Source organism: Nannospalax galili, unplaced genomic scaffold (assembly GCF_000622305.1).
Source record: "Nannospalax galili isolate Female #2095 unplaced genomic scaffold, S.galili_v1.0 scaffold232, whole genome shotgun sequence".
Classification (NCBI taxonomy): domain Eukaryota; kingdom Metazoa; phylum Chordata; class Mammalia; order Rodentia; family Spalacidae; genus Nannospalax; species Nannospalax galili.
In genome coordinates, this window is record NW_008331488.1 from 57,579 (window position 1) to 70,124 (window position 12,546).

The 12,546-nt window shown below is 42.8% G+C and overlaps 1 protein-coding gene across 1 annotated transcript in view; it reads right to left on the bottom strand.

The window, feature by feature from the left end:
- Positions 1 to 12,546, bottom strand: part of Ano6 (anoctamin 6) — a gene marked incomplete in the record, with an annotated part of 184,263 nt that overhangs the window by 7,381 nt on the left and 164,336 nt on the right. Inside the window, 3 exon segments of the mRNA XM_017796495.2 lie at positions 1,716 to 1,918; positions 6,102 to 6,307; positions 9,590 to 9,720. Coding sequence (XP_017651984.1) covers positions 1,716 to 1,918; positions 6,102 to 6,307; positions 9,590 to 9,720 — 540 coding nt within the window.

A 12,546-nucleotide genomic window follows, 5' to 3' on the forward strand; every position in this document is an offset into this window, starting at 1 on the left:
GAAAAATTACTGCTTTGAGATCGCTAAATGAAAATCATAAAGGCTCACCACTGACCCATCATCAAGTATTCTATAGGTACAAGGCACGGTTCTAAGATCTTTACATGAATCAACTTTTTATTTCTAAAAGTAGGTATTATATAGATTTCTAAATAAATGTTTTATAATAATAATAAGTAAATAACAATCACACTGAGAAAAATTACTGCTTTGAGATCGCTAAATGAAAATCATAAAGGCTCACCACTGACCCATCATCAAGTATTCTATAGGTACAAGGCACGGTTCTAAGATCTTTACATGAATCAACTTTTTATTTCTAAAAGTAGGTATTATATAGATTTCCCCCAAAGTTCAATTTGGTATCAAATCCTGAAAAAAATTATTCCAGTAGTAACTCATTGAGCATGTAATCAGAAAATGATGGTAAGGACAGGCGCCACCTGTGTGAGAGACAAGATAGCCTATGAAAGAACAAAGACGTTGCACATTTCCCCAGGGCTTCTCTCTGCTTTCTGAAAGGATTATAAACAATTTGGCCCATTTTGGGGGTTATGTCTGTGAGCTTCTACAATGGATCATCAGAGCAGACTCAGCCGGAGCTCCATCTTTCCCACAGCCTGCTGGGTAAGGGTTTCCACTGCTTCCCTGTCACCCGTGAGTCATTTCTGTTGGCTGCTTTCTTCCTCAGGCAGCCCACCTCTAATTTCCTGGCTATAATCTATTATACCTTCAAAAGTCAGATTACTGATCAGAATTATGTACAGTCAGAGCAAGCAGATCTAGCACAGGGCCTACAGAGCTCTGAAACACAGCTTAGCACGTTTACTTTGGCCATATCTAACTTCTTGGTCGTGTTATTGAGAATCTCTTGATAGAGAGATGATGAATGGCTTTGAACAGTTGAAATAGACAAGAAAAAACTCCATTATCTATATGTACAGCAAGCTACCAACTGGTAACTGAGCCAGTGTGCATCATCCAGAGGTGACCTTCGGATGGTCACTGACACCAATGCAGAGTGCCTTAAGATATCTCACTGCGTAGGTGTCTACACTGTATGTCTTTATATCTTTGGTGAGCGAGGTGCCAATGTACTGTGACTAGATTTAGGTTGTCTTTGGATAACAAAGTAGTTTTTGTTTGCTTGTTTGTTTTTGTAGCATAGGAGACGGAAGCCAGGGCCTTCCTATGCTAGGCAAGCACTCCACATGCATGTGTCCTCCCTCCCTCCTTCCCGTCCATGTTGCATTTTATAAAATGGGGTTTTGCAGTGTCTCCCAGGCTGGCCTCAGTTTGGCAGCAATCAACCTCCTCCCAGCTCCCAAGTGCTAGGTTACAGGCATGGTGTACCACTCCTGGTTTTCTGCAGTACTGGAGATCGAACCCAGTGCCTTGTATGTGTAGACAAGCACTCTACCAACTGAGCTAATCCCCAGCCCCACAAGGCAGTCCTAACAATGGAATTATTATCATTTCTGCAAATCTCAATTTCTAAGAAGTCACAGGTTTTCTCTTTGATCAGTCATGGTGTGTCCACTGGAACAGCCTCTACCCCTTGTCTTTATTAACTTTAATATTTATTTTAGTTTTATTGAAAAGAAAACTATGGGAAAATGTCTCTAACACTGCGACTCTGGTACCATTTAAGTCAATCATAAAAAAAGCCCTTTTAAAGATGAAGCACATTTTTAATCAGGTAAAGCAAAACTTGCCTGCACATGGTATAGTTGCCCAGCCCAATGTATGGATTTTCCTTGTCTGTGTTTTTGAAGTCGGTGATGTTGAAGACAGAGAGAGTGTTGTTGATGTAGCCATCCATGGTGTAGCTAGTGTGGTCCCCGTAGGGAGGGATGGAGAAGGACCAGTAATACACCAGGCGGGGGATCATGTCTGATGTGAAAGCAATGATCATGGCCTATGATGGGGATAAAATGATAAAGGAAATATTAATTCAGAGCTACGGCTGTGGCTAAACCAAATGCCAGAGTTACTATTTTCATCAAGTTGCATTTTTAAAGAAAGTCAGAAATCTAATTTGTAAAGTGTGAAACATACATATCCATAAAGTCTGGACAACACTTTCCAAGTAGAAGATTATTTCTGGGAGGTCTTAGACTCTATGGGAAGGTCTACAGTTCAAAAGCAAAGACCTTCTTAAGTACAAGAAACACTATTTGTTCAGAATAATTGTACCACGGCACTGGGAAGAGCAGGAGGTGCTTGCATATATTATATGTACATTAGTATTTTCCAGAAGTTAGGGTATTCAGTTAACCTCAGCTCTACTTGATAAAACCGTTTAGTATTTCATGGTTTAGATTTAGAATGCTCTTATGAATATAGCACTAAGGTCAATATTATGAAAATAATCTGGCTTTAAATAATTCATCTGTCAGCCAGGCGTGGTGGCGCACGCCTTTAGTCCTAGCACTGGGGAGGCAGAGGCAGGTGGATCTCTGTGAGTTCAAGGCCAGGCTGGTCTACATAGTTCCAGGACAGCTGGGGCTACAGGGAGACCCTGCTTCAAAAAGACAAAAAAAAAAATTCATTTGTCAAGAATTAATAAAGCTGATTTTTTCACTTGTTTCTTACAAAGTAGAATGAAAACTGAGTAATATATATCTTCATTGTTCTAGATTTATATGATAACCATTAAACTCGCATTCCTGATTCACACGGTCTCTTGACTTAGACAAGGCAACCCCTGGCCTGATTCATTGTAAACGCAGGGTATCTTCTGTTGTTGTTTCATTAGAGAGAAAGAAATTTTATTTTAATCAAATGTGGTAACAAGAAACCATGCTGGGGTGGTTCCGTTCACTTAGGAAATGATACTAGTTTTGTTAGCTCTTGTGTCTGAGCCTCCAGACTTCCAAAAAATTAACTGGATAAAGATTTGAAACCATAAGCTATGGTAGATATGAGTCAGTCATGAGCCCATGTCTGCACTGTTCTGAGGACATGTTATGAGGATGAAAGCCTATTTAGAAGGGCATGAACCTTCCCCAGAGTTCTTCAATTTGGGCTTTAAATTCTTTGATATATAAACTTGGTTTGAAGGAAGGACAAAGGAGAGATGCTAATTTAGGTCAAATTTTGTGACTAAACAAAACCAAACAATCAAATCATTAACTCGAGGATAAAAGCAGATGTGTTTTTGCTCAACATGATTTTTAATACTGTTCATCTAGCATGTGGTTTGGCTGTGCTGAGACCACAAACCAACAAATAAGATTTCAAGCAAAAGAAGAAAAAGATCAAAGGGTTTTGTGTTGCAATATTTCCCGCACTAGAATTCACTCTGTTACTTTCTGTGATGTGAAATCTGTGTGTGTGTATGCCTGTGTCTGTCTGTCGGTACTGAGGAGGCAAGAAGATCTAACCTTTTGCGAGATTTCAGTAGATTAAAACTTCCTGTTACCATTTAATTCAACAACGCTGCAGCTGATTCTATAGAAAGGTGTGCTTTGGGAAGGCACAAGAATGCCAACAAGCAAGATAATCCTCTTGTCTTCTCACAAGATTGTTTCCTTCTGACTGGAACTGCTTCGAGATGTGCCCGTAACGCAGTGTGCTTCATTGCCCATGCTGTTCTGCCCACAATCTCCGTTCATATCAAAATAAATTTAAACTGGTTTTCAATAGCAGATGCTCTGGCATGGTACAACAATGTCTGCTGAGCTTATTTATGGAGCTGGCAGCTTTGACACGAGTGGATGCCTACCACACTCGTGCTTGCTGCCTGCTCTGACCCTGGTGGATTCTCCCCGGTGGAGTCTCGTTTTTTTTCGCATGCATCAGGTTGCAGACATGATACTAGGTGTGTCAGGGGCTGAGGTTATATATGTGGGGGATAACAGAGAGGTTTTCTGCTTAACAAATACTAACAATATGGACTAAAGAGTTGTCCATAGTTTAATCAATGACACAGATCTAAAAAGCAACTTTCTTAGGGTAAATTATAGGAAAAAATAATGATTGCACAACAATCAGTAGCCCCAGTTAGCCAGTGGTGTGTCTGTGTGTGTGGTGTGCACACAAACACAAACACACACACACACACACACACACACACACACACACACACACACACACACTCTCACGGTGCTTTGGAAACCCAGCCAGTCCTCCATCTGTGTTCATGGAGTGGAGCCATGACAGACACTGGGAGAAATCTGCCTCACACCATCTGAATGCTTGAGCAATCAGAGTTTGAAGCAAATCACTTTTCTGGAGGTGAAACAAAACTCTTTTGGTTTTAAACCTTATTGCTGAAAATTTTCCAAAGGCACGAAGTCCATGTTCCTGCCCTACCTAGTGTGCTGTGGCATGCTGGGTATGACAGAGTCACACTTTATGACTGTGGAACTTGAAAGGCCTTGCTGTCACAATTAAGGATCAGTCTTCATTTTGAAGCATGCTGGATTTTGAAGGTGGGGCTATTTTGGTGAAAGGAAACTGCCATAATCCAACAGTTCCCAAATGGCAGTAGCCTGCAATTTAGGAGACTTGAACGGGTGGGGATAGGGGTGTCAGCTGGGTTCCACATAACTTTTTTCATTGTATAAGGCTGTAACCAGTCAAGAAGGTGACTGGTTTTGAAATTCTTGTGCCTTTAGTTGAGGTGTCTGTCCCAGTCCCCAGGAAGCCATTGCTAATGATGTCAAGTAATGAAGTTAAGCAGCAACAATGATGTGAATGAGGACTGGGCTCCACATGCTCCACAGCGTAGCTTAGTCCCACTCCCCTCCAGGTCCACCCACCTCAGCCTACTCCCCTCCAGAGCCTGCCTCCTGAGCCCAGTCCCCTCCAGGGCCCGCCCACCCCAGCCCAGTCCCCTCCAGAGCCTCCTGGGAAAACGCTGGGGTCTTGGCAAGTGTGCTTTAAGAAACTAAAACTGGGAAATCATCTTGTTTGGGAAGCTGTGGGGAGGCTGGCAGTGACATACAGGTGGAAATGGCCCTGGGCGAGGACAAGGAGGTCCGCTGATGGGCTGGCTTGGAAACTGCTATGCCTGTGAGCTCCCTGTTGGCTTGTGCCCAGACAAATAAGCAAACTGTACAGGTTGTACACCACCGAGTGTATTCTCACACAGCTGGGATGCAAGCAGGTCATGAGGCTGCCTTAGCCATGACCAGAGCATGGAGAAGCAGAGCCCTAAAGACAGGATGGGGAGAGTACTGGGCCCCCCTCGAACCCACCTCCCATAAGAACTGCCTCCTGGAAACAAGGCACAGAATGTTCCGTTTTCTACCTCACCACAGTTAACACTGTAAGATAGCTTGGAATATATGGTGAAATATGGTGTAGTGGTCTTCTTTTAGGGTCCTCTAACTCTAAATGAACACATTTCTGGTTATTTACTTATTTTTATTTTATTTGTATGAGTATTATAACTGCATGTGTGTAAGCGCACCCATGTCACACAGTGCCAGCGGAGGACAGAAAAGGGCACAGATCCCCTGGAACTGGAGTTACAGACAGTTGTTAGACAGCGTGTGGGTGCTGGGATTCAAACGCAGGTCCTCTGCAAGAACAGCCAGTGCTCTTAACCACTGAGCCACCTCTCTAGTCCCACATTTTTGTCTACATTATAAATGTATGTTTTGGCAACTCGTTGTGGTTCTATGAGGAGTAAAAGTATTAGTACTCATTACTCTTGTTTTTTTTTTTTTGGTCTTTTTGAGACAGGGTCTTCCTGTAGCCCCAGCTGGCCTAGAACTCGCTATGAAGACCAGGGCGGCCTTGAACTCAGAGATCCACCTGCTCTGTCTCCTGAGTGTTAGGACTAAAGGCGTGCACCACCAAGCCCAGCCTTCAGAGTCATTACTCTTCACATTCCTCTTGGATAGAAGCTTTGGTGGAGGATCTCTGTAGGAAGTCTTGACTTGGTAAGTCCATAGCAATGATAGACAATTAAAATACGTTTTAAAAAGAGAAATAGTTCCACTGCAATAAAGAACCACACTGCTCATTTGAACGAGTCACTTGATGCTGTCCTCCCATTTAAGACAGTAGCAAATGTTGGGTTCACTGGGCAGCACCCCGGAACACGTAGGCTTTTCCAGGTCTACCCTGTGAAGCCCAGGCCTACTTACATTGGTCACGACAGCCAGAATCGCTATTCCTTGCATGATGGGCTGCCACGCGCCGATGTCCTTGGCTTTTTCTGGCACCATGCGTCTAAACTGGGTTGTCAGTTTCCAGGCGTCCACTCTTATTTCCAGTATATTGTTCACCAGAGCCAACAGGGGAGCCAGTGGAAAAGAGGCCACAAATAAGGTGACGAACCCAAACTGAATAACTGTCAATGGAATGGACACACATCATGGAGGGGAGGACAGATGGACGGACAGCACAGTTTCCTTTACTCTTACAAAGAAAGAGAAAGGCAAACAAAACCCAACCTCAATGATGAGACACAACCATGGTCAGTAACAACGTAATGCTCAACAGCAAAACAATTCAGACAAAACACAAATATGAAGTCTTTGGAAGGATAACCAATTACAACTTGTGTCTTCTACATCTATTCACTTAAGAGAAATAATATACTGAATAATCTTTAATCAGTCACAATTACTTGCTGGTAACACATGAGGTACCCTAAGCATATCATTCACTCTTTATCTGAAATTTATGTAGCCTTGATATAGAGAAAATGGTAAACTATGCCACATGGAGAGGAGGAAGAAATAAGGCCAAAGATCTTGCACAACTTGAGGCCCTTCCCACTCAGAGCCATGGAGGAGTCCTGCACAGATGTGACTCTAACACTGGAGAAGAGGTGAACTTGGAACCCCTTCAGGCCTTTGTTCAGGTAAAGAACAGGTTCCACTCTGGCCAGGTAGGGCAAGGTTGTGGTGAATGTGCTTCTGGTCTGAGACCAAAGGCATATAGAAGAGCAGTCAGGACTGGGAGGAGGCGGTGCCACACAGGCCAGATGGGCAAGGACCAGAGATGGTGATGACAGCAGAGCCAGCCTGTCTGTGGCTCCCTAACCCCAATATGCTCATGCCCTTAGGGCCATGTGGAGTGGGTCAGCATAGACAGTGGTAAACTGGGAAGTGTGTGACTTACTGGAAGGCTAGCCAGCAGTCTCTGTGCTGACGTGAGGAACCAGTGTAGCCAGATCTTGATTGTTCAAGAGGGGTCAGAAATCAGGATTATATTTGCAATAAATACCAGTAAAACTCCAAAAAAAAAAAAAAAAAGAAAGAAAGAAAGAAAGAAAGAAAGAAAAGAGAGCATTTACAGTAACAAAAGCACAGACCATTTAAGAATAAATTCGGAGAAGTGTGAAGAATAATGACTGTTGTAGAAAGACGAAGGAATGATACAACACGTCACACTCCGAACTGGGTAGACTCAAATCCGAGACTGCACAAATTCAGTGAGTAATCCCCAGTGGATTTTTTTTAAGTTGAAAAGTGATGTTAGATTTCAAGAGATATAAACAAGTAGATAGGTGAAACAATGGATGTTTTGAGTGACTATTAACACAGCCCCCTGAAAAAGAAGAACAAGCCAGGACCAGCTCTCAGCAACATTAGGTATAACACATTCGGTGACCTAATGCATGAACATGTCACATGGACTCAACAGAATGGTTTTAAATAGGAGATACAACTGTTCACGGAGATTCACTGTGTTATAACCAGTAGGCTCACAGACTGGATCAGCTAGCTAAAAATAAGTTGGGGTGGGACCATTGTCACTTTAACAGAAGGATTAATATTTTTACATTAAAAATAGTAAAATAACCTGTTCTGAAGTGAGAACTTGATATGCATCTTTTGAAACTAAGCCACAATAAAAGATGTCAGCACAATAAAAGATGGTGGGCACTATCTCCTGGGCAACAGAGTCATGAAGAAAGGTGTGGGAGTATACCAAAGGAGCGGGAAGGGGACTGGGGTGAGACCACCCCAAAGGCACTCAGTATTTATTTTTAGAGGAATAAAAATAATTCAAAAGACACTGGAAATGCTATCTTCCACAGAACCAAAAAAACAAACAAACAAACAAAAACAAAAAAAAACAACCACACACCAAAAAACAAAAAACAGATTTTACTGTGTCAGTGAATACACAATAACAGGCTGCCTACTCCCAGAAAATGAGTGACTTCTAAGTCACTGGGTATCATTTGGATAACTGTAAAACAATTTAATAAATCTCCAAATCTGTCTATAACAGCTGTTATTCTAGCATATATTCTAGAGTAGGATGAGGCCAAATTAATGAGTTCATAACTATTTTAATAAGCCTATGAAAACTCTTAACTTCTCCCCAAAGCGTCACTATAGCACAGTCTTCATAACGTCATTTATTTGACTAATCAGTAAGGGGGAAAATAACTTTTTCCCCCAAGTGTTTTTACTGAGGAGAGGTTAAAATAAATAATATTCTGTGCCAGGGTGATATTATTAATGCTGATAGTGGCTTCAATTAAGAAATATTTAGTTATGACCCATTTGGGAATAACGTGATTGTTTCACAGTCCTTTTGAAAATAATCAGAATAGATGAACATAGCTTCTCCATCATATACTGAAGCTACATCCTTAATGAAACATAAAAACAAAATGAAATTCAAACTTGACCCCAGGCTGATCCGGACACAAAATGAACCTTTTACTCACCAAAGCAAGCAGATGTGTCTTCATGTATTATGCACGCTCTTGAAAGCAATTATTTTATATATAGAATGTGATTTAATAAAAACCACCTTCTATCTGCAAGAACTGCTGTCCTTGCAAACACACAAACCCCTGCGCAAAAGCACAGGCCTGTCAGATTTTGCGCTTGTTTTCTTTTTTTTAAAAATCCCCCTAAGCTTAGAAAAACTGTGATTCAATGTGATGGCTAGCTGAATGGCCGAATACAAAACACGTAGACAGTCAGCCATCTTTTAGATATAAGTGTCTTATTTATAATAGAAAGGGAGGTACTTCCTATGGGATCTGCTCTGAGATACAACCATTTAAAAGCAACAGAGCTCAAAATCAAGCTCAGTTGAAGAGGAAACAGAGCCCAAGCAAAGAATCCAAAACCAGACAAGGCATCAAGGAAGGAGGGACCTATGTCTAACCCTAAATCCAGACAACAGAGTGGCTCTTCACGTTGAGGTCACTCAAGGCACCACGCACACACCCTGACCAGAGGAAACAGCAAGCCATCTAAGGCAAAAGCAAGGTGTGAAAAGGGGACAGGGATCCTTTCAGCATGTTCGCACAGGCCTGTTCATGTGACACAGTTCAGAAGCATATGGGCAAACAGCCATGCTGCACAGACAGCGCAGCCAGAGCGCTTTGAGAACTGATGGTGAAGAAGAACGTCAAGGAATATTCCATTTCACTGCATGGTAATAAATCCTTAATATCAAATAACATACATATTAAGAAAGGTACACATGGCCAGCTTATTTGCAAGCCTAACTGTATAATTTTATCTAGTGGAAATAAAACCGTACTTCTCTTCGTATTAATAAGCTAAATACTTTTTTGGCTCAGAAACAGACGCTTTTAGGCTCTAAAACATGTTCCAACATACTTCCTATTATTTAAAACATCACTAAAACTTACTCATTTCAAGATACTCATAAAATAATCCCAGCTTCCCCATGGGCTGCAGATGATAATCCTGTTCCCATCGTGGGGTTATATTTTCTGATCCTGAAACTCTGTGGTATCGTCCAATTAGATTCATGATCCAGCTGCAAGAAAGATCAAACAATAAATTAAAATGAATACTGTCAGACCCACGTTATAAAGTGTCTTGCTGCCTTGAGGATGAACATGTAACCTTTCCAAGACAGTAACTTCTCTTTTGCATTCCATTTTTTCCATTTCTGTTCTAATCCTTCAAAATGTTTTTTTTTTGTTTTTTTTTTTTTGTATGAAGATCATCAATGAAAATAAACAGAATGAAGACAGATGTGAGCTGGTGTTAACTGCTGCAGACAGCTTCTGTTTGTAACTGTGTGTAGGGAGGACTGGGATGGTAGAAGAGTAATCATCGAGTGAGCATTAAGTTCGAGAACTTGAAGGAGGCAGAGGACTGGGCATCAAGGTAAGAGCTTTCAGGCTGAGGGAACAGCGACTACAGAGAGCCTGGGGCAGGATCAGACTGTCCACATTTACAGACAGCACAATGCAGAAGCTCTCCGTGGTACCAGGAAGGAGGAAACGGCTAGTGCACGCGGGTGGGTGTACGCGGATGGGAGACCACTGTGATAATTTCGGTGTCCTTTTTTTTTTTTTGTCTTTTGTTGAGACAGTTTCCTTATATCTCCCACTGGCCTGGAACTCACTATGTAGATAGGATGGCCTGGCTCTCACAGAGATTTGCCTGCCTCTGCCTCCCAAGGGCTAGGATTAAAGGTGTATGCCACCACCCACAGTTCTTTTTTTTGAAACAGAGTCTCATTACGTAGCTCCAGCTGGCTGGAACTCACTATGTAGACGGGACTGGCCTCAAACTCACAGGGATCGGCCTGCTTCTGTTTCCCAAGGGCTGGGATTAAAGGTTTGTGCCACCATACAGGGAAATTTGGTGTTCTTAACTCAGGAGAGTGAGGGGCTACTGTAGATCACTAAGCACAAGAGTGATAAAATAGGTCTCAGGCTCTGTAGGAAGCTAAACAATTTAAGGATAAAAAGAAGAGAAAGAGCTCATGGCTCAGTGCAGCACGAACCCGGCACACCACAGGATGCTGCTTCGGCCATGGAGCCATGGCTTTTCTCCTTTTGAACATCGTGCTTTCCTGTGCCCCCATAAACGCTTCCCACTCTTTTCATGGCAGTCTGCTTGAAAAGGAACCTGAGATTGGCAATAGAGCTGGCGGTGCACCTGTAGCAGAAAGAACTGTCGTCCCCTCGAGCAACAGCTAGCTTGTGGTGTGCTTTTAGAGTTCACCAGAAGAGGACAGGAGCTAACTTCAAGCACACGTAACACTTGGCTACACTCTGGCTCATTGCACAACAGGTTTGTGTGGGTTTCAAATTCTGATACTGAGGATGCATCATGGGATAGTAAAGACATGCCATGAGGAAGGAGCACAGGCCCTCGTCCTCTTAGATCAGAGGCTGACAACAGCTGGCTCGCTGTGCTGGACTTCCCACCACTGCTGATCTCATGCCTGCTTTCCTGACCACTGCTGAGGCCTTCCTCAGAGTAGATGCTCTCCACAGAACATGCCCTTGGCTTCTCCATCTTTCCCCACTTCCTCCTATGGGTGGCACAGGGGAAGCACGAGACAGTGCCAAGTAGAGCGATCTAGACTCAGAAACCCCTGAATCTGAACCCACACTCTACTGCTTACTAGCAACTTTATTTTGGTTAAGTTAAAATGAAGTGATGAAATGTATACTGTCTAAGGCTGCTGTCAGGATTAACTGGATTCGACACAGGTAAAGGAAAGAGTCCAGTACAATTACACACACACACACACACACACACACACACACACACACACACACCCTATGGGATGTCCAGCTGACCAATACAGGCTGACAGGCAAAGGCCAACTGGAAACAGGACGACCTACATTATCAGGAATCTTGGCTAGGGGATACAGGCCATGTGGACCAGCAGTTCCTGCTCTGTATTTACAGGAAGATGTGGAATGCTTCTGAATAGTGCAGCTTCCTGTAACTCAACTCAATGATCTCAGGAGTCCCCAGAATCAAGTTTTGTACCCATTCGAGGGGCCTTGTGACACAGGTGGCGCCAGGGGGCACACCTCACAATCTCTTACAGCACCAAACCTTGAGAGTTCAGGGTTTGGTTTCTACTGGTTTATTTTCTGCTGTGCCCCCCACTTCCACTGCCCTTACCCTCAGAAAAGCAGCTATTTTTGTTTTGAGGCTTCCAGTCCACCATAATTTGGATTCAGGGTGAAACTTCTGTCCTGAAGCATTCCTAACTCATCTCCTCCTGTTCTGTTTTTCCACCCATACAAGAAGCGTCTGTCTAGCTTTACAAACTATGAACTTTAAGCCTCTTGCTTGGTTTTTCTTGAATCAAACCACTCATCTGTAACAGAAATCCACACATCTTTGCCCCGAGATTTTTGGGTCTTTTTTGATGGAGTTCTGAGTCTGGTGCCAGATCTCAATCTCTACTACCCATGAGAATCACCACAGAACTTAAAAAAATATCCCAGATACTTTTCCCCCTCTGGCCAAGACCAGAGGCATTGGTTACAAAGTGATTTCCTCACCAATTCACTATAAACGTGAAGTAAAATTCACCATATTCAACTGTCCTTTACTAAGTTATTTTTATCTATGTGTGATAACATTCTATACCTCTTCTCTTCACCTTTATCATATTTAATCCAAAAACCAAAGACAGACACCATTTCCAGTGAGATACACCCCACCACAAGCATCTTTACTCCCGAATATCTCATGCCCAAGTTCAATGCTCTTGGGCTAAAAGGGTGAGTGTGACCAGGGAGGCCCCGGCCACAACATATCTCGGGAAGGGGTATTTTCTCCCACAACACTTCTTTCTCTGGCTATGTAAGTTCATGGCC